Genomic DNA, 21,798 nt, shown 5'->3' on the forward strand with positions numbered 1-21,798 from the left:
ACTTTTATCTATTAGGAAGTTTTTAAAAATGGATAAAAAATCAGAATATAATAATATCAGATAATAATATCAGACTAATTTGCTAATCTACACGAGAAGATTAAACTACAAGTGATCTACCAGTGTCATGGCTCAGCGCTGGCATGGCTTTGTGGATTGTGTTAGTGACGTTGATTTTAGAAAATTGTTCATAAAAACAGTATTTCTTGACATTTCATGGTGTTCATGCAACATAAAGACCAGCTGGCATTTTCAAGTAGTGTAAGTGGCCTGCGGTTATCACTGTGACAACTGATGGGGTGTAAGCTTCCATTATTTGTGAGCTACATCCACCTCAAAGCTCCGATCAGCGTAGAAATAAAGAAGAAAAACATGTATTGGCTCTATATGAGGCAATGGGGGAAACTGGGTAGATTAAAATTTGGACAAGATTACATAAAATCTGACAGAACATCCAGCGTCTTTAGGAAAGACAAAGTTTATAGTGCCACTTTATATTAAGACTACACTGAAAAAGGGTTCATGGATGGTTTAAAATGAGCTCAACTGTGATTAATTAGGTCAAATTCACCATAAAAATAATTCATAAAAGTTGTAACACGAAGAAAAAGGGCAACAGTAACCTGTTGCTTGCCAAAAAGTGAATCATACATCCATCTACACTGATCTTGCTTTGTATTCTCCATTAGCTAGTGTTACACCTGTCAGCTTTATGGGATATTCATAATTACCCATCACCCTTTTAATTAAGGCGTCATGTTGTAATCTATAAAAGCAGCATTTTATTTGCTTATGCTTGCTTCAAACCTCATCTGGTTTAAATATCCAGAATGGATATAAACCTTCATGTCCGCCCTAATCCAGAGGCTACAGCTGAGGACCTTGAATAGTCATATAGATAATTTGATATAAATGCATTAGAAAGTACACTTAGTACTTTATGATTGACAATTAAGGTTGTAGGTTGACGTTTGTGTTGCATCATGGTAGCATGAAAGCTGATGTAATGTTCGTCTTTGTGAGGATCTAAGGTAATGCCTTAGAGGCTGTTTATCACTTCTCACTGTAAATGATGGACCGCCTCTCTCTGGTATCAGACTAATCAAAGGTGTAAAGGACAACAGTTTATTGCTTCACACTTTCATCCAAATCTGTCCATCTGAGACTCATTTAGTGGGTAAATATTGCATCAGCCTGTTTATCTGGCATTTCACTGCTGACGAGTGATACAGCATTGTGTCATGCAAGAGGGGGGCAACCTGAAACAGCTGAACCCATTTTTATGCCAAACTCTTTCCAGTCTTCTCTCAGGTTAATAGGATGAAAAAAAGGTAGACTTAGTTTTCCAACACAGCTCAAGGCCTGGTCATGAATAGAAGCTCATCTGACGTTGTCAATCAGTCCCCTTTACCCAAATGTAGCTGATCAGCCACATGTGTCCTCTGAGTTTTGCGCTGGAGCATTAAGGCCATTGAGGCTAATAAGTATGAGAAGATCATACCTCATGAATAGTGAAGGAAAGCGCAGACATGCAGCCTCTGCTGGTTGGGTGCAGAACATTGGGAATCACCATCACCAACCATTTAGCAATTAGGAAATTTTTGTTAATGGATCAAAAACCTGGCACAGGTCATGTTTCTATCATACAAGCCCAGTAGAAATGAGCACAATATGATATCAGAATATTTTCTAATCTAAACGAGAAGATTAAAATACAAGTGATCTATGAAAGTCACGGCATTTCCGTTCTTTACCATCAGGTAATCATGCGTGACATTGATATAGTGCTTAACCGCTGGAAATTGGAGTGACATGGCAAGCTATACTGTACATCCTGCAATGCCCACGCACCTCCAGCTCACTGTTAGCCTATGACTTTCCTGTCCTTTTAGCATTCACCCCAAATAAGACCTGAACCCACAGTTTTACACAGTTTGCATACAAGTTTAATTATATGCATGCTTACATGCATCTGCCTCTTGGGTCCAACATCAAAGGGAATTAAGGGAATTTTTGGTGATTAAACCAATCAAGAAAATCTAAAGCAGGCCAAGTCTGTTAAAGCAGGGAGGCAGGCTGCCAAATCATTATACACTGGCCTCAACCCACAGGGAGTTGTGAAGTAATCTGAAATAGTGTTGCTTATTAGGGTTTTGATATGTTATGACACTCTTATCTATGAAAGGGCACAGAAGCACATTGCATATCTTAAAGCCGTATTAGCAGTAGAAGCCTCAGGAATAATAACTGTAAACAGAAATACTGACTTTATTGAAATGATGTTTTGAACTTTTGGACCATTCCTACTGGTCCATTCATCATGACATATTCACTTAACATAACAAACAGCTGCGTTTTCAAGTGGTGTAAGTGGCCTGTAGGTAGCGCAGTGTTAATTGGTGGGGTATGAGCTTCCATTACCTGTCAGGTACATTAACCTTAAAGCTCCAGTGTAAAAATAGAGAAGAAAAAAAAAAGCATTGGCTCCATTTGGTGTGAAGGGGAAAACTGAGTAGATTATTTTTTCCCCCCACAAACCATCGCAGTATTAGAAACGCCAAATTATATAGTTTTGAAAAAAATATTACATAATAAATACTTTCCAGTCTGACAGAACTTTTGGCCTCTTTAGGCAAGAAAAAGTTTACAGTACCACCTTAAAATAAGAATACCCTTATAAAGGGTTTACGGGTGGTTTGAGGTTAGTTCATCAAAGCTTATTAATCAGGTCAGAAAGACTTTAAAAAGCATTAATATAAGTTATAACACATACATAAAGTTTAACAGTGACTGCACAAACATCTTTGCTGATGGTTACTGATCTTAATTGATTTTCTTCATTGGCCAGAATAAATTAGTTAGTTTCATTGGTTATTCATATTTACCCCTCACCCTTTTAATTTATGAGTCACAGCTGCTTAATAATGATGATGATGTTTATTTAGTTAATACACTCATTGTAAAGCATCATTTAAATGGTACTCTTATTGTAAAGTGGTACCAAGTCTATGTACATTGATAAAAATAGAAGTTACAAAGCACAGGTGCATCTTTAATTGTACTTTTTTGGAAGTGTAAGAACAGGCCTCATTGACCAGACATGTCTAGATCTGAACATGAAGCGATGCTCCTCTACATCTTACCCCACCAGAGGGCGACAAAACACCTCACACGGCTGCATTTTAGATCACCAAAGGGCCAACACTTTCACACACAGCACAGAAGCAGCAGAGGTGCAGAACAGACACAAAAGTGTGACATTAACCTCATACCTTTTTCTCATTGTGTTCCTTTTTAAACATATCCCACCAACAGAGCTTATTTAGCTTAGAAAATATAAATCTCATTGTTTGACCAAGGGTGCCTACATTTTTGCACATAACTTCTGCTGCTTCGCGGTTTTAGCAGAAAGAAAGGCAGCACATGTTACCACTGTAACTTGTCTAGTAAGGCCTCACTGCTATAAAATGATTCAAAAGTGTGTTTAAGAGCAGTGTTTTTTTTCTAGCCTATATCTGTACTTATTTTTTTTTCGTTTTTCAAGAATCTTCCCAAACAGTAGCATAAAATACAAGACAGAATATAAGTGAAGAATAATAAGCGTTTGAGTCTTCATTACAGCCAGTTTCAGAGGAAACAATATAGTCTATGTAGATCGTGAATAAAACAGGCCCTAGAATTGAACCTTGTGGAACAACTCTTGAAAATATTCATTTTTTACATTACAAAGACCCAGTCATTTGGTGCATTTATCAACTACTCAACATAATTAAATACTTTAAAGAGAGGCTTAAAAAGGATTTATCCACAAAATCCCAGGTTTATTGTTCAGTAACTACAGGGACTACAGCCTTCAAACTAGTTGAGCTATTCTTAGGTCATAGAAGTGTGTAGTAAACCTTTGGGCCTGCCAAAGGGCCCTGGCCATTTAATGGCTTAATGGATTTTGGCCTGCTTTGGATTTCTCCCTGCTTTTTTTGTTCACCCTGTCTTACTTATCTTATGTTTCCACAGAAGATTCTTTATCCAAGTCTATCATTTTGGTTCATCATTGGGCTATGGCCCTATTATGTCCAAAAAAGCCTCACATTCTGCTTTAATCTGTTAAAAAAGGATTTTATTTGTTTGTGTTTGCCTTAAACCTCATCTGCCTTGAATATCCTTAATTGGATGTTGTGCTCAGAAGATTTATAGACTTAAATATGAAGGTGTCTTCATATGAGTCCTAATCCAGAGGTTACAGCTGTGAAATGAAAAGACCTTGAATAGCCATATACATATAACACACACACTTTCTAAGCCTCAGGGTCGTGGGGGGGCTGCTGGAGCCTATCCCAGCGGTCATTGGGCAGAAGGCAGGATACACCCTGGACAGGTCGCCAGTACATCGCCGAGCAGACAGACAGACAGACAGAATCTCATATTATATATATATATATATATATATATATATATATATATATATTTATTATGTAAACTTGGCACTTTATTATTGACAATAAAGGTTGAGGGTGAAGTTTGTGTTGCATCATAGTACCATGAAAGCTGATGTAATGATTGAATCTAAGATAATACCTTAGAGCCCATTTATCACTTCTCACTTTTAATGATGGAGCTCACATTTTCATCTAATTCTGTCCATCTGAGACTCAACTGATTGGTAGAATATTGCATCAGCCTGTTTATCTGACGTTTCGCTGCTCATTAGTGATACAACATTATGTCATGCAAGAATCAAACCAGAATCAAAGCAGTTGAACCAAACTTTAAGGCAAAAATTTTCCAACCATTTCTCAGATTAAGGAGAGAGTGACCTGTAGGATCCAGGTTTTCCAAAACAACTTAAGGCCTATGCTTATCATCTTGAACAGAGGCTCATGTGACATTGTAAATCAGTCCCCTCGCCCAAATGTAGCTGATCAGCCGAGACAAGTTCACCCCTTTAGTTTTACACTGGAGCCATAAGGCCAACGTAGATGATAAGTAATGGAAAATTATAGCCCATCGATGGATAAAGAACATACAGGTGCATGTCCTTTACTGGCTGTGTTCAACACATTCTGAGTCACCATTTTATTTAGCTACTGATAAATGTTGGATAATGGATTAAAAATTTGGTGCAGGCCATTTTCAAATCATATAAGCGCAAGAGCTCCAAATACCATATAACATCAGAATATTTTACTAATCTAAATAAGAAGATGAAGCAACTGACTTTCAGATGATTTTTATTGGTCCATTAATCATGAAATGTTCACCCAATATAAAGAAAAAAGAGGCATGCAGTCAGCACACGGCTAATTGGTGGGGTATAAGCTTCCATTACCCGTTAGCTACATTATCCTATTCAAGTCTCTGATTTGAAAATAAAGAAAACATGTTTGTTGATCAGCTGTGTTTGGGTTAAAGGGGGAAAACTGGACAAATTAGATTTTTCAACAAACTGTCATTTTAAATGAAAACATTAAATTAGTTTTTTTTTAAAAGGATTACATACTAAATACAGGCCTTTTGGCCTGTTTAGGCAAGAAAATGTTAATTCTACCACTTTACAATAGACTAGTATAGTCTGGTTATTAGTCAGGTCATAAACAACAAATTATTATTTGCCAAATAGTGAACCCACTTTCATGTACAACCTTTCTGGTTACTGATCTTGCTTTGAGTTCTCTAGTATTATATCAGTCAGCTTTACTGGATATTCATAAGTCACTCATCACCCTTTTCATTTGTGTCCTAATTGCTTAATAATGATTTTCAATGTGTTTATTTAAATTTTATTAAAAACCATGAATACACTTGCTCAAAAACACTTTAGAACGATAGTCTTGTTGGAAAGTGGTATCAAGGTTATGTACATCATTACAACTGGGGTTTACAAAACACAGGCATCTTTAATTGTGTTTTTCATGGAAACATGAGAACTGGCCTATGTGTGAGCAGATACGCGTATGTCTAGATCTGAATAAGAAGAGATGATCCTTCTTGTCTTCTGCCACCGGATGGCAGCAAAGCTCCACACGTGGCATTTATCATCACAGAAGGTCAGCGCTTTCACACAGGAGGAGTAAAGGTGCAGAACGTGCTGTGGTGCAGGACCGACACAAAAACGTGGGAAATTTACAACACACCTTCTTCTCACTGCTCATTTCAACATACATGTTCAATCTGACTAACATTCATTGTCACAGACTTACTGTTTCCCACAGTTTACACATATGAGGGAAACAGCCTTTAATTCCTGGGCAAATTGTCAGTTTCAAGGCCCTGTCGTATTAGAACACTGAACTGTTCAATCTTCTGTTACCTTCAAGAAACAGGAGTTTTGTTGCCCACTGAAATACCTGAAATGCCAGATACTGAGCAGTAAATCTTCACATGTGGATGGAAGCAAAATTTTAAATATCTTTAGGCAAATGACAAGCCAATAAGTAGTAATCGTGCGTTAAGCATGTTCCCTGTAGAAGATTAGTGTCCACTTATCTTCATTTAGAAAACCAACAACTCTTGTCATTTCACCTGACATGCCGAAACTTTTGTATGTGACCGTCTCTGTATTGAGAATCACCTTCATAAGTGCTTTTAGCAGAAACATCGGCCTCACTTCATTTGGACAGTCCGCTATGGTCCCCTGCAGATCATCTACAGATATTCAAATTGTTAACAAACTCAGTTGCTTCCAACCTGGGCAGAGGGTCCTTCACGCTGCAGCAGGACAAGAGACTTCAATTATAACGGTAAAGCGAGTACAAAGTTTTGAAGGCCAAAAAGTGGACTGGATACCGTGTCACTATGAAACTATGAAACCGTCAGGCCTAAAGTTTTACTACACACTTCTAAAACCTAAGAGTAGCTCAGTCCGTTTGCACGGGAGTCCCTGTAGTTGCTGAACAATAACAATGAATTTGAACAATGTGATTTAATGACAGATAATAATAATAATAACAATAATAATAATAATAATAATAATAATAATAATAATAATAATAATAATAATAATAATAATAATAACAACAACAACAACAACAACAACAACAACAACAACAACTACTACTACTACTACTACTACTACTACTACTACTACTACTACTACTACAACTACATGTATTCTTTGCATTGCTACAAACAAATGTACAAAGTCAGAAAATGATGTAATGCCATTGCAAGTATCTAGGAGAAGACCTGCGAGACCAGCTAACATCTCTCACTTCATCAACCCTCCCAGGTATCCGTCTAATCTGAGGTGTTGAAGACATCACACGACTTACTGTCCATGCCGTCATCATTCTGTCCATCTGAAATGGAAGCATTAATGCCTGCCTAATCACAGACATGATATTTATTATGTCTTAAGAGTAGAAACTTTAGGTCTCTGTCTACCAAACCCAAACAGCAGTAATGGATGTTTACTGTATTTTTACAGCATTACAATTTATTGGACTCTAAAAAGGTGTCATCATCCTAATAAAATGGAGTTTAATGCAGTTTTATGGAAAATTATGCTGCTCAATCCAGCATCTAGCGTAAAAAAGGAAGCACACCCAGGTGAAATTAAATAATAACCTTCATCTGGATATTTTGTTTGATTTAAAGCTGGGGAAATGCATTCTGATCAGACTGAACTAGTGCGTGCTGGTGATGATGGGAATTTCCAGAAGGAGCTCTTTGTTTACTGAGTACTAACTAATGGGTCATTGCACTACAATAAATTATAACAATCATGAACTGGAACAGTATTTGAGACATTTAAGTAATGAAAACAGTAGTTGGCAAATGAATCTATTTACATAACATTTACAAATAACTTCCTCCTCTTTTTTCCCCTCATTTTCTCTCTCAACTTTCCACCACTAAGTGGCACTAATTTCAGACCCACAAAAGGCCTCCGATTTCTTTCTGCCTCTGTTTTTTCAGCCAACCCAAATTGTCCTAAACTGACATTGTGTCTTCATTATGTACACTTATTGTATTTACGGAAATGCATAATGCAAAGAGAAGCAATACAGTACAGCTACAGTTAGTGTTAAAATTCAATCAACAGCCACATTTTTAAACGGACATATGCACTTTCCTAATTTGACAGTACTGTGTGAAAGTTTCAGGCGTCTAAGCAAAGTTTTAACCAGTTGACCTCAGCAGTGAGTTTATCACAATATACATTAGAATAAAGTCGTATTCATAATTCAGATAAACAGAAAAACAATAAACAGTAACAAGAATTTCTTGGGTTCATATTTTTCCTGGACACCTTCACAGCCGCCACAGAGACTCGTTAATATCATCAATTACATCATGAGCTCAATTTACTGAGCACTGATTGGTCAAACCAGGAGCTGCTTTTTAACTACATATAATACTGGGCTTCCTCGAGGAGAGGCTTGGAGACGGGTAAACACACACACAAACATCCAGAACATCATTATCTTTGTGTGTGTGTTTATATTTTATACATACACACACACACACACACACACACACACACACACACACACACACACGTAATTCTATACATTTTGTTTATTCAAATATTAACACTCAGCAAATAAAACACAAACTACACAAATAAATAGATTTTGAAAATGCGTCTTGGGGGGCCTCAGACTTTCACACACTACTGTACATTCACACAGTGTCTCATCTCATCCAAGGCGTCTCCATTTGTGCTATTTACCCTGATTAATTTGTAGAGAGTAAAGAAACGTACATTAGAATGTAGTCTTCCCCGTTTTTGTTCAAAAGAAGAGCGTCATGCTATTGATAAAACACAGCAGGGTCCAAAAGTCCAAAAAAATCTGGGATTTTTTCATTAATCTTGAAAATAAACAACAGAACACTTTAGAGTTTTGAAAAATGTAAAGCAATAAAAAAAAATGACAGGTAAAATAAAGAAGAATTGTTTGAAATTCTGTATTATTTCCAGCTCACTATTTAAATTTAAGCAAAATTTGTGAAATTGACTTTTTGTACAAGGGGGACTTTGTACAAAAAGCTCAGGCTTTTTCTCTTTTATTCCTCTGAAGCTAGGGTTCGGACGGGTCTGAGGTGGATGTGATATGCCGATCAGGGGCTTTCACGCAAACTTGTGGAGGCCATGCCATCTTGAGTGCACGGTCATTAAAGCAAAAGGGGGACAAATCATCAAATACTTACTACATGATACAGACTTTTGGACTTTTGGATACACTTCTGTGTCTTTTGCTTCAAAAGATCTTTTTACTTCATTGGAATGTAAGAAGAATACATTTCACTCTAATGGCCTAGAGCAGCTTGATTTTATTGACATTCGTTGACAGAATTCCTCGACAATGTAAAGGCAAGCAGGCAATTCAAGGATTAAGCCTGTTATAGACATACACAGTACAGGTGGACACAAAAGCAGTCTGTACCTGTGCTACAAGCCTGTATGCCTTGTTCTGAGCATCGGTAGGAGACAAAATGTCACGCAAAATGCTTTTTTACACATATGTACAGCACACCACAGTGTAGTGAACTTACTGTATTTTGACCAATGTTAACCAGTGCAACATCTAATGCGATAGCTTTTCTCTGAAACAAATATATTGATCACAAAGTCCAACCGTGTTACTGTCAATACCTCCATTCAAAAAACAGCATTAGACGGGAACGTCGCACTTCGTGTATCCATATCTCTGACTCCTTTTCTCTGTGTTCTCTCTTTTTCGATTTCCATTACAAGCAGGACCACAAAATTACAACTGCTTCTGTAAGACATGCTTGAATCTAGTCCCGCACTAAAATCCACTCTTACTGGTCGTTCCAGGCTTAATGTGTGTCTAGAAAACAAGCCCTGAACAAACATACTGAAGGATATTTGGCATCACTCCTCTGATCATGAGTACAGCTGTATTCTGCAACTATTTCTATTAAAAACCGCTCCACTGATGATGATATGCAAAGCTTTTCTGAACCAAGGATACAGAAACGCATAAATGAAGGGATTCAGAGCGGAGTTTAAATATCCAAACCAAACCAGGGCATCGATTAATGCTGGCGGTATGCTAAAGTCAATGAAAGGGTCTAGGATATTGCAGAGGAAAAAGGGGGTCCAGCAGATTAGGAAAACTCCAACCACAACAGCGAGAGTCATCGTACCCTTCCGTGTGCGATACCTGAACTCCCCCGGCCTGTGGCTGGCCATCCTCAGCTGATTGGTCAAGAAGTCAATGGACCTCGCTTGCCCTCTAGCGACGAAGTAGATTCTGGAGTAGATGCCGAACATGATCAAGCCGGGGATGAAGAAGGAGACCATTGAGGTGACCACGGCCGAACCCCGGCTGAAGAAGACGTGGCAGCCACCCATGCAGCGTATCTGGGAGTTGTAGAAGTCCTCGGCCCCTTTGAGGTTGAGCTCGCTGAAGACTATGGTGTAGGCGAACACGGCAGAGACGATCCAGCTGGCAGAGACCATGCACAAGACTGTGGCAGAGCGAACGCGTGAGCGGTACGTCAGGGGGCTGCACACGGCACAGAAGCGTTCGGCCGACACGCACATGAGGTGAAAGATGGAAGCCGTGCTCAGCATTATGTCCATGCCTGTGTGCAGCTTGCACGTGACGTCCGCAAAGTACCAGCAGCCATGTACGGAACGCACGGCGCTCGGAGGCATGACGAAAATGCCCAGCAGCAAGTCACACATGGCCAGAGAGAGGATGAGGTGGTTGGTCGGTGTGTGGAGCTGCTTGAAGTGTGCTATAGAAAGTATGACGAGAAGGTTTCCTGTAACAGTCACCAAGACGGTAACTGCCATGGTGAAGATCATAAAAATCTTGACGTCGAGAGTTCTCAGGATTCTCTGGCAGGATCCGTTGATGGAGTCGTAACAGAAGGATGTGTCTGAGGGATCATGCACACTGAAGACTGAGATGTTTAGGTAGTCCATTATGGTCCGTCCTGACAAAAAAAAAAAAAGGCACAAATCATCGACAAAACCATGTTAACAACACATACATTGTTATTTACAGAAAGTAGGACTTACATTTAACACGTATTTATGTAACAGTCTTCTAGCTTGTGAGGTCCATTGAACTGGATCCAGTTTGTCTGAAAGAGTTCTGCAAGAGATTGCATGAGTTTCCTCTGGGAATGCATAAATATTGCTGTCTTTGGAGTTAAGAGGTATTCCATAAATGGGTTATGTCCAAAAATGAACCCATGTCTAGTGTTCAAGAGAGCCTCCAGGGTAATTGCTGAAGAGTATGAGGCCCTTTATATATTCATTTAAAATAAACAACTGCCCAGTGAATTGCATGTCCCCTCTCCCGTCGCTCTCTCTTCCCGACTAAATCTGAGACTGACTGGCTCTGGCACCATCAGTCAAATATACCACTGTAAAAAAGTCCATTGATTGTTTCCCCTCATCGTTTTCCCCCCCCATCACGTTTGTGTACGTGCAAGTAATCATGCCTCAGGCAGGAAAAATCTGTGGTGCCTTGTTCCTTATAACATGTTGCTTGTGTACACTTCATCCGAGTGAACCCGATTCTTCCAAACAGTGCAAACATCTCTGCGAAACCCAGCAATCATCCTTACAGGCCGCTGCCCTGGGAACAGGGCCAGGACAGCATCACGAGCTACGCAAACATGCGTGCACAATGAGACACAGATGTTTAATGTTGACACTCAAATGGCCAGATACTGATACAAAGGCCCAGATTCATTTGGTTACATTTTACACTGCATGACTAGGTGCAATATCTCAAATAAGTTATTTTAGGCAGAAAACAATGTATATGGTTCTACAGCTCACGATTACATATTGCGTCATGTTTCTTTTAATCTGACGTGTGAATCGGAACTTTTAAACAAGTCTGGGGAAAAAGGTAAACAGCTTGATGGAAAATTGGCACTCTTATCTTTATTTTAGCCATCCACTTTTACGCCGTATTATTTAAGCGCCCTGCCGCTACCTGCTGCATTTGATTGCGGCTATTTCCACTTGGATTTGTTCAATTGACGGCTACCACCCTGCAGATGTTTGCATGTAACTCGGGTAAAGCATAAAACAGTATTTAGCGCATAGGGACCTTTATGTAGTAGAGAAAATCATTGCATTTAAAAAGGTCCTTTTGAAGACTAAATTACAAAGGACAGTGACTCCCTGGAAATGTAGAAGCAAGCTTGATTAGTGGCCAAATGGTGCCATGGCCCAAAACAGGTAAAAACGGTCCACTACCCACTTTCTGGATTAGGCCTGGAAGTAGAGTATGAACGTGTAGTCGTTCAGGTGTTCATTTTCATAAACATCTGTGTGTTCTTTTCCTAAGGGTCTCAAGAAAACACATGCAAGAAGACCCACAACCAATTAAGGGCCTTTCTAGCCACACGAGGGAAAATATTTCAGTCTGATTGGCTGAAAGTGACTATGGTCTACACAGCACTAGCTCCCTCTTTCTTTATACACATATATATAGATATGTTTTTGACCAGTGTTTGGCCAGAATGCAGCAAGCCAGTCTGAGGTAAGTTAAAACTGAAAATGCTGTAGAACAAAAATCCTCTATTTATTTATTTTTGACTTCATTGCTGTGCAGTCTTTGTTGTAACTGATGCCCCCTTTTCAAACCCTTATGTCATAACTAACTTAAGTGATGACTGTATGTGTTCATTTGGGACTTTACTGTGATTGCAAATGGGTCAAATTGATGTGAAACTGTTCCAAGACAAACCACTAAATGCTTTTGTCAGAGTGTATGCAGTAATATTTTTTTTTGTAAATGTGATGATCTATCTACACAAGTAATGCCCTTATAACATATGTTAATATCTAACGATGAAAAAGTTAACTTTCTTTTCTTTGCTCAAACCAAAGTTTGTCCTCAGATCCATCATAATCTGTGCTCTGGTTGTTGTAAACTTTCAGTGCCTTTAAACTTTTATGGCAGGTTATTCACTCATTTAATTTCATTATGATGTATACTGTATATGCAACTATGGACTTAACCTTCACAATGTCTTATGTACATCTGAACCAGTTAAAAACAATGCGTTTTGATCAACATGGTGCTGCTTTCTTTCCATCCTTAGGTCTTTATTGCCACGATGAACTCGAGCCTTCCAGGACTGGTTGAGGCAGTGACCCTGTGTTTCGAGTCTCTGAACGGATCATGCCCACGGCTGGTTTACTCCTCAGCCTTGCGCTTTCCCCTGTACCTACTCTTTGCTCTGATAGTTCTCCTGATATTGAGTGGAAACCTGTTGGTTATCTTCATCATAGTGTTCTCCCAGCACATACAGACAGCCACTAATTACCTCATCCTCTCCCTGTCCATAGCCGGGTTTCTCCTGGGTGGGCTTGTGATGCCTCCCAGCATGGTGCGCTCTCTGGAGACCTGCTGGTACTTTGGTGAATTCTTCTGTGACTTCCACTCCACCGCTGACATCATCCTGTGCAATACCACAGTGTGGCACCTCACATTCATTTCCATTGACCGCTACCTGGCCATATGCCATCCAATGCACTACCAGAACAGAGCGTCCAACAGGCTCTGCTTTGCCATGATAGTGTCCAGCTGGTTTCTCGCCTCCATTTTTGGCTTTGCCATCACACTTTCACATCCACACGTTAAAACCAAAGACAGTTCACACAAGCCTTGTGCTGGGGGATGTTTTGCTCTGCATGCCAAAGAAATCGGGGTGGAATATTCACTCGTTTTCTTTTTCATACCAGTGACTGTAATAGTCACTGTTTACGCTAGGATTTTTTTCGTAGCACGAAGACATGCCAAGTTCATTCATAGTTACACCCATAACTCCAGAGGCACTGCGTCACCAGCTGCTAAAGACCTAAAAGCCACCAAGACGCTTGCTATAGTCATTGGAAATTTTCTTTTCTGCTGGACCCCATTTTTCATGTGCAATATTATAGATCCTATAGTAAACCATTCAATACCATCACTTTTGTATGAAGTGCTGATGTGGTTTGCTTACATGAACTCAATGTTCAATCCCTTAATATATGCCTTCTTTTATAGCTGGTTCAGAGAAACCACTAAGGTTTTGGTGAACAACCTATTCAAGCAATAATAATGTACTATAGATCTATTTCCAGGCATACACTTCTGTGTTTCAATAGCTTTTTATGCCTGTGTATGTACTAAAGCACTACTTACATGTGACTGTAGACCAGCAAAGGGTCTTTTACTCATAGGGTGAATGTTAAATGTCTTCTTTAAATGTTTGGTAGATTATCTTATGGCAGTGATAGTCCAAGAAGAATTACTCACATTGCGATTTTGGGTCAGAGGTTAACTGAATACCATGTACTACTGGACAAAATCACATTTGTCTCCACTTAACTTGATTTTAATATAAAAGCATAGATAAACACTATGTGCAAACCTATACAATATATGTATTGATAAAGTATACACTGAGCGGTGACTTCATTAAACACCTGGGAGGTTGTTATCAAACAATTACATAACCCTCTTTCACATCAAAACCTGTGGTACAAGTCATAATCTGGGTTTTAGAGCTATCCACAGCACTGACACTGCACTGGTGAAAGTAGGACATGACATTAAAATCAAGTCACATGATAAAACAATTTTTTTTTTTTTTTTTTAAAGACTTGAATGCAACTTTTGATATGGTTGATCATGACATCCTAAAAGAACAGACCAGAACTTTAGTGTCGGTTAGTAACTTCAAATCTGACAAAATCAACAATTCATGTGGAGTTCTTCAAGGGTCAGCACTGGGTCCACTGCCATTTAACCTACATATCGTTCAACACTGCACCAAAACCTTGTATCTCTTGTATTGAAAACTCCAGTTATCCTTTGTCTTGTATTAATTTCAGGATGAATGAACCAACAGGAATGGTCCAGAATCACTTGGGGAAAAAAAATCTTAGTACTTTGCCATCCATTATCATTTAGGAATGCATTTTCGTTCTACTGTAAGGTTACTATTTAGGAATTAAAGTTTTGCTTGGTACCATCACACAAAAATACATCATACACCTTCACTGAAATACTGATGATGCTCACTTATATATCTTTATCCCCTGAGGTCATGTTAGCCAAATGCCTGGACAGAATCAGTTAATGTAGGCCTCATTATTTTGTACCGTTAAACAAAAAACAAGAGCAAAACAATACAAATATTATATTAGTATATTATAGTGTGTATGTAGTATGTAGCATAATGGCCTCATTGGTGCATCTATAGACTGAACTTTTATACTATAGGCACCTGTGGTGTAACATGTCAAGTCAAGAGGCATTTATTATCATTCCATCTTTGTACACAAAGTACACAAGTACACAGTGGAGTGAAAATTACGTTCCTCCAGGAACATCACGGTGCAACAAGGAACAAACAGTACAAAGAGTGAACATGCAGACATCGTGTGCAAACAAGAAATTAAACTAGAACCAATAAATACGATAAATTAAACAGAGATCAGACACAGTAAACAGACAGGACAGGGCAGCACCGACACAGCACTCACTCTGGACATGAGGTCGTGGAATAAGGTGCAGAGATATTAACCTGCTGTTATCTGTGAGTCACGCAGTCAGATGACAGACAAACACAGCAGATATTGAGGTAGAAAAACCAGAGTAAACAGTGAAAATACAGTAGCAGCAATGATCCAGACAGTGCAAGTAGATTATCAAAAGAGGTGTGTGTGTGGAGCGTGTGTGTGGGGGGTGGGGGTTAGCTCAGTCCTTGTGAGTTTAAGAACCTCATTGCTTTAGGAATAAAGCTGTTGCAGAGTGTGGCAGTGGTGGCACGGACGCTCCAGTACCTCCTGCCAGACAGCAGCAGTGAAGAGCCCGTGTGAGGGGTGGATGGGGTCATCCACAATGCTAGTGGCTTTCTGGATACAATGTGTGGTGTAGATGACCATGATGGAAGGAAGAGAGACCCCGATGATCTTCTCAGCTGTCCTCACTATACGCGGTAGAGTCTTGCGGTCTGAGGCGGTGCAATTTCCAAACCAGGTGATGATGCAGCTGCTCAGGATGCTCTCCACAGACCCCCTGTAGAACATGATGAGGATGGGAGGGTGGAGATGAGCCTTTTTCAGTCTCCGCAGGAAGCAGAGGTGCAGCTGGGCTCTCTTGGCTATGGAGTTGGTGTTGAGGGACCAGGTGAGGTTATCTGATGTGGACACTGAGGAACTTTGATGTTCAGTGGGGGGTGGTCACCTCGCATTCTTCGGAAGTCAACAACCATCTCCTTAGTTTTGTTCACATTCAGAGACAGGTTTTTGGCACCGTTAGCTGCTGCACCTCCTCTCTGTACGCCGACTCGTCATTCTTGTTGATCAGACCCACCACAGTCATGTTATCAGCAAACATGATGTGATTTGAGCTGTAATTTGCAGTGCAGTCATGAGGCAGTAGAGTGAACAGCAGTGGACTGAGCACACAGCCCTGAGGGGCACCGGTCAGGAAATCCAGGAAATCCAGAAAATCTTTGGGGGGGCGGGGGGGGGGGGGGGTTGGGGGCTGTATGTTGGGGTTTTCTCTGGTGGAAGAGAGGGTAGCTTCCCTACGCCTTCGGGTTGGGGAATGGGTCCTGACTGCTGTCTGTGCTTATGCACCAAACAGCAGTTCAGAGTACCCAGCCTTCTTAGAGTCCTTGGGAAGGATGCTTGAAAGTGCTCCTCCTGGAGACTCTATTGTCCTACTGGGGGACTTCAACGCTCACGTGGGCAATGACAGTGAGACCTGGAGGGGAGTGATTGGGAGGAATGGCCTCTCTGATCTGAACCCGAGTGGTGTTCAGTTTTTGGACTTCTGTGCAAACCACAGTTTGTCCATCACGAACACCATGTTTGAACACAAGGATGTCCATAAGTGCACATGGCACCAGGACACCCTAGGCCGCAGTTAAAGGATTGACTTTGTAGTTGTGTCATCGGACTTGCGGCCATGTGTTTGACACTCGGGTAAAGAGAGGAGCTGAGCTGTCAACTGATCACCACCTGGCAGTGAGTTGGATCAGGTGGTGGGGGAAGATGCCGGTCAGACCAGGCAAGCTGAAACGTATAGTGAGGGTTTGCTGGGAATGTCTGGCAGAAGAACCTGTCAGATTGATCTTCAACTCACACCTCTGTCAGAACTTTGACCAGATATTGGGGGAGGTGGGGACATTGACTCAGAATGGGCCATGGGCCAACAATGGCTTGTCCATTACTGAGGGCGAAGCCGCTAAGGTAGTTAAGATGCTCCTTGGTGGCAAGGCTCCAGGAGTGGATGAGATCCGCCCTGAGTTCCTCAAGGCTCTGGATGTTGTGGGGCCGTCTTGGCTGACACGCCTTTTCAACATTGCGTGGACATCGGGGGCGGTATAATTGTCTCATTTGTATTAAGTTCCTATATTGCTGTCATTTGAATGGTATATGGATTTGTTTTTATTTACTGCGATGATTGAAAAGTTGAGTAGTAAAAACGAATAACAAGCTCCGAGCTCAGCGACACTGCAAATGAGGGTCTCCCACATTGTACTGTACATTGAGTTTAAATAAAGGTTGATTGATTGTGATCTCATGGTCAATGTTCGGGTGAGAGTCTTTTTGTCTAATACTTCTTTCACAGGTCCTCGCAGAGGGTCCAGTGTACAGCCCACAGCCTACATGTTGACAAAACGCAGGTAGAGTGGCATAGCAGTGTTTTTGATGGATTGAGTGGGAAATTATTCGTTTAAATGGGTTAATGTTAATCATGTCTTGGCTTTCTTGCGTCACTGTTTCATGTGCCTGCCTGAAATCTCAGGCTTACTTCCTGTCAGTGAGTCTGTGTACCTGGAACTTTGCGTATCTGCAGTCAAGACCCTTTCCTGTTTTCTGTGTGTATGGTGGGTATTCAACACCAATGCAAACAGTCCTATTTTTATGCCCATATAGCTAGACATAAAGTATCACATGAGGGATACTTTAGTTTTAGTCTGGTGCTTTATTTAACCAAATATCAATGTGGAGCTGTCACTTCAGCGTACTTCTATGTGAGTGGGCAATATCATGCAATATAGTGTGTTATTAAAGTCCGAGGGCTGTAGCTGAATGTTTATTTCTTTTAAGGCGTACATCCACGGCATAAGGTTAAACTGATGATTTACAGTGGAAATGTATCAGCTGAACAGCTGAATCAGGTTCACTGTAGTGGGGAACATTCAAAAGAAAAGCCCTGAATGGCTCCATGAATAAAAGTGGACAGCACCACACACACACACACACACACACACACACACACACACACACACACACACACACACACACACACACACACACACACACACACCCACCCAACGACTGTGCAAAGGCAAAAGAGGTAAAAATACACATTAACTGAATGTTTAGGAGCTGCATTTAACAGTTAAAGCAAAGAATTTATTTAGATACAATACATACCTAGCAAATATTTTTACAGGTGTCTTTACCATCTTTCTGAATGTAGCAGGTAGAATTATACCAAATCAGGAAATTGCAACCACCTCCGTTTGAAGACACGCTAAAAGACAGCATGGTAAATATCGATACTGGCACATTTTAGTTACAGTACTCAAAATCGACCTGTCGGCTGCTTATGCCTTTAAAATAATTTGGTGCGTGACGAGTTAGCCTGGAATATTCCACCAGACAGAATGACTCTGAACGCATGCCTAAACCAACTGTAGAAGAAGGCGTATACAATAGGATTACACGTTGAGTTGAAGTACCCAACCCAGAGGAACACATCGAACAGCAGTGGTGGCACAGAGTATCCAGTGAATGGGTCAATGGCATTACAAAGGAAAAATGGGACCCAGAATGACAGAAAGACCCCCATGATGATGGCTAAAGTTTTTGTGGCCTTCTTCTCCGACTTGCTCATGTTGGCTTTCTCCACTGCTGTTTTCATGTGGGTGTTAGTGCTGCGGATTGCACGAGCTTGCCTTTGTGCAGTGTGCAGGATTTTCACATATACACTGAGTATGATTACAGCAGGGATGTAAAAGCAAAGCGCTGAAAACACAAGCCCACCCACTTTAGCTTGAAACACCATACAGGCGCCCTCACAGGCAAAGTTATTGTGATAGAAGTCCTCGTTCCCCAGAATGTTCAGCTCCAGAAATATCATTCCAAATCCCACTACAACAGAGACGCTCCAACAAACAGCGATCATGAACAGGGTAGTGTTATTGGTCATTTTACTGTGGTACAGCAGGGGGTGACAGACTGCGTAATATCGATCTAAAGAGATTATACACAGGTTTAGAATGGATGCAGTGCACACGGTGACATCAAGGCTGCTATGTATTTTACAGAAGAAAGTCCCCAAATACCAGCAAGTCTCCACAGAGCGTAGCATGCTGGGAGGCATCACCACCCCTCCTACAAGCAGGTCGGCGACAGCCAGAGAGAGAATGAGGTAGTTAGTCGGTGTGTGCAGCTGCTTGAAATGAATGACTGTTATAATCACCAGAAGGTTTCCGATCACTGTGAGGAGAGATGAGACACAAAAGAGCATATAGAGCAAAACACGGACTTCCAGAGGATAATTCAACTTCAGACAAGAACCGTTAAGAGAATCAAAACAAAGCGGAGGCTTCTCCAAGATCCCATTTTGGTCAAAGTTGATAATGTTGTCCATCTACAGCGTGCACACGTGCCGTCCTATTCCGAGACAAGTGAAGGAAAGGTTAGATGGACACACTTGTCAATCAGGACACAGTTTCAACACAAGGCACATAAAATATATAATAGAGCACATTAGTTCTAAATGAACATGTATACTGTCAAGTTGCCAGCATAAAAAAACTGACTGCACTGTTCTTTCTATTTGTTCAGAAGCCTCATTTACATCTGTTCAAATAGTACAACAAAATTGTCATTTCATCAATATAGTTTGTGTGAAATTCTTGAAAGCTGTAAGTAAATTTCACACGTTTCCTTCACCGTCTAATACATCTACATATGGAAAACTGAGTTAATAACTGATAATCCAGGAAACTGATACATAAGTATCAGCCGAGCTTCATACCTCTCCCTGTGCCATGTAGTTTAGCCAGGTGGGAGAGAGGAATGCCCCAATTTATTACCAAGCTTAGCCAATAGAAGCAGCCCTCGCATTCAAAGCAGTCCTCTTGAGCTCCTGGGTTACCTTCCCAGTGGGCATTCACTCCTGAAGACTTAGTTCTAGCTTTCTTCTTTTATTTAAACCACCATGTTCAAAATAGTGACTTACTTAGAAAATAATGTATTAATGTGTTTTATTGACCAGTATTGGTCACTAGCAACACATCAGTACAGATAGACCCCATGTGGCAAGCACAAGGCCCACGGACTGGGTCAGGCCCGTGACGGTCCTATTTGGCCCACGAAATTATTTTAATTTTCTATTGTTATCTGCCTGTTGCTCCAGAGATGCACTACAGTCCCCAGCATGCACTGCAACGACTCCCTTCCCGCAACAGCAATCTATGGGTCAGTGGTTAGACCCAAAGAAAAGGTGCCTTGTGTAAGCAAATATGTTTTTTTGTATTTTTTTTATTTTAAAATCTATTTATTTTTACTTATTGTTTTTGAGTATTTAATGCTAAACCACAGATTTGCTGACATTTTCTAAATATGACCCTTGTGGTTGAGTCAGACACTCCTGAGACAACAATTTATTATATTATGAACAAAACAGCGAACCATGTCCTAATTTCAGAACCCATTTCCTAGATAATGCTAATTGTATGTGTCACTAGAACCACATAGCATGTGAGTTGGATAATGACTCGTCACTTTACTTGCTCAGACTCCAGGCAAAAAGTCTGGGGTGGGGAGGGGGGAAGGAAAAAAGATTTTTATTATATATATATATATATATATATATATATATATATATATATATATATATATATATATATATATATACACACATATACATACACATACAGTGCATCCGGAAAGTATTCACAGCGCTTCACTTTTTCCACATTTTGTTTTGTTACAGCCTTATTCCAAATTTAATTATATTAATCTTTTTCCTCAAAATTCTACACAAAATACCCCATTGTGACCATGTGAAAAAAGTTTTCTCGAGAGTTTTGAAAATGTATTAAAATTAAAAAACAAAGAAATCATATTTACATAAGTATTCACAGCCTTTGCCATGAAGCTCAAAATTGAGCTCAGGTGCATCCTGTTTCCACTGATCATCCTTGAGATGTTTCTACAGCTTAAATGGAGTCCACCTGTGGTTGATTGGACATGATTTGGAAAGGCACACACCTGTCTATATAAGGTCCCACAGTTGACTGCATGTCAGAGCGCAAACACCAAGCATGAAGTCAAAGGAATTGTCTGTAGACCTCCGAGACAAAATTGTCTCGAGGCACAAATCTGGGGAAGGATACAGAAAAATTACTGCTGCGTTGAAGGTCCCAATGAGCACAGTGGCCTCCATCATTCGTAAATGGAAGAAGTTCGGAACCACCAGGACTCTTCCTAGAGCTGGCCGGCCGTCTAAATTGAGCGATCGGGGGAGAAGGGCCTTGGTCAGGGAGGTGACCAAGAACCCAATGATCACTCTGTCAGAGCTCCAGCGTTCCTCCGTGGAGAGAGGAGAACCTTGCAGAAGGACAACCATCTCTGCAGCAATCCACCAATCAGGCCTGTATGGCAGAGTGGCCAGGCGAAAGCCACTCCTTAGTAAAAGGCACAAGGCAGCCCGTCTGGAATTTGCAAAAAGGCACCTGAAGGACTCTCAGACCATGAGAAACAAAATTCTCTGGTCTGATGAGACAAAGATTGAACTCTTTGGTGTGAATGCCAGGCGTCATGTTTGGAGGAAA

At 40.5% G+C, this 21,798-nt stretch overlaps 3 protein-coding genes across 3 annotated transcripts in view; 1 reads left to right on the top strand and 2 right to left on the bottom strand.

Moving 5' to 3' along the window:
- Positions 1-9,253: 9,253 nt before the first annotated feature.
- taar1b (trace amine associated receptor 1b) overlaps positions 9,254-21,798 on the bottom strand; it is a 36,354-nt gene continuing 23,809 nt past the window's right edge. The window contains exons 2-3 of the mRNA XM_037537516.1: positions 10,997-11,072; positions 9,254-10,911 (exon numbers count right to left, since the gene is read on the bottom strand). Coding sequence (XP_037393413.1) covers positions 9,851-10,900 — 1,050 coding nt within the window. The 5' untranslated portion in view covers positions 10,901-10,911; positions 10,997-11,072 and the 3' untranslated portion in view covers positions 9,254-9,850. The remainder of the gene's footprint in view (positions 10,912-10,996; positions 11,073-21,798) is intronic.
- Positions 13,060-14,043, top strand: taar11 (trace amine-associated receptor 11). The gene has a single exon (XM_017706993.2). It carries the CDS (start codon positions 13,060-13,062, stop codon positions 14,041-14,043), a length of 984 nt encoding a protein of 327 aa, XP_017562482.1.
- Positions 18,567-19,607, bottom strand: LOC108432792 (trace amine-associated receptor 1-like). The gene is made up of 2 exons (XM_017706897.1): positions 19,280-19,607; positions 18,567-19,207 (listed from the first exon to the last, which is right to left on the bottom strand). The coding sequence occupies exons 1-2, from the start codon at positions 19,605-19,607 to the stop codon at positions 18,567-18,569; spliced, it is 969 nt and encodes a 322-aa protein (XP_017562386.1).

This window comes from Pygocentrus nattereri, chromosome 4, assembly GCF_015220715.1.
Source record: "Pygocentrus nattereri isolate fPygNat1 chromosome 4, fPygNat1.pri, whole genome shotgun sequence".
In the NCBI taxonomy this organism is placed as follows: domain Eukaryota; kingdom Metazoa; phylum Chordata; class Actinopteri; order Characiformes; family Serrasalmidae; genus Pygocentrus; species Pygocentrus nattereri.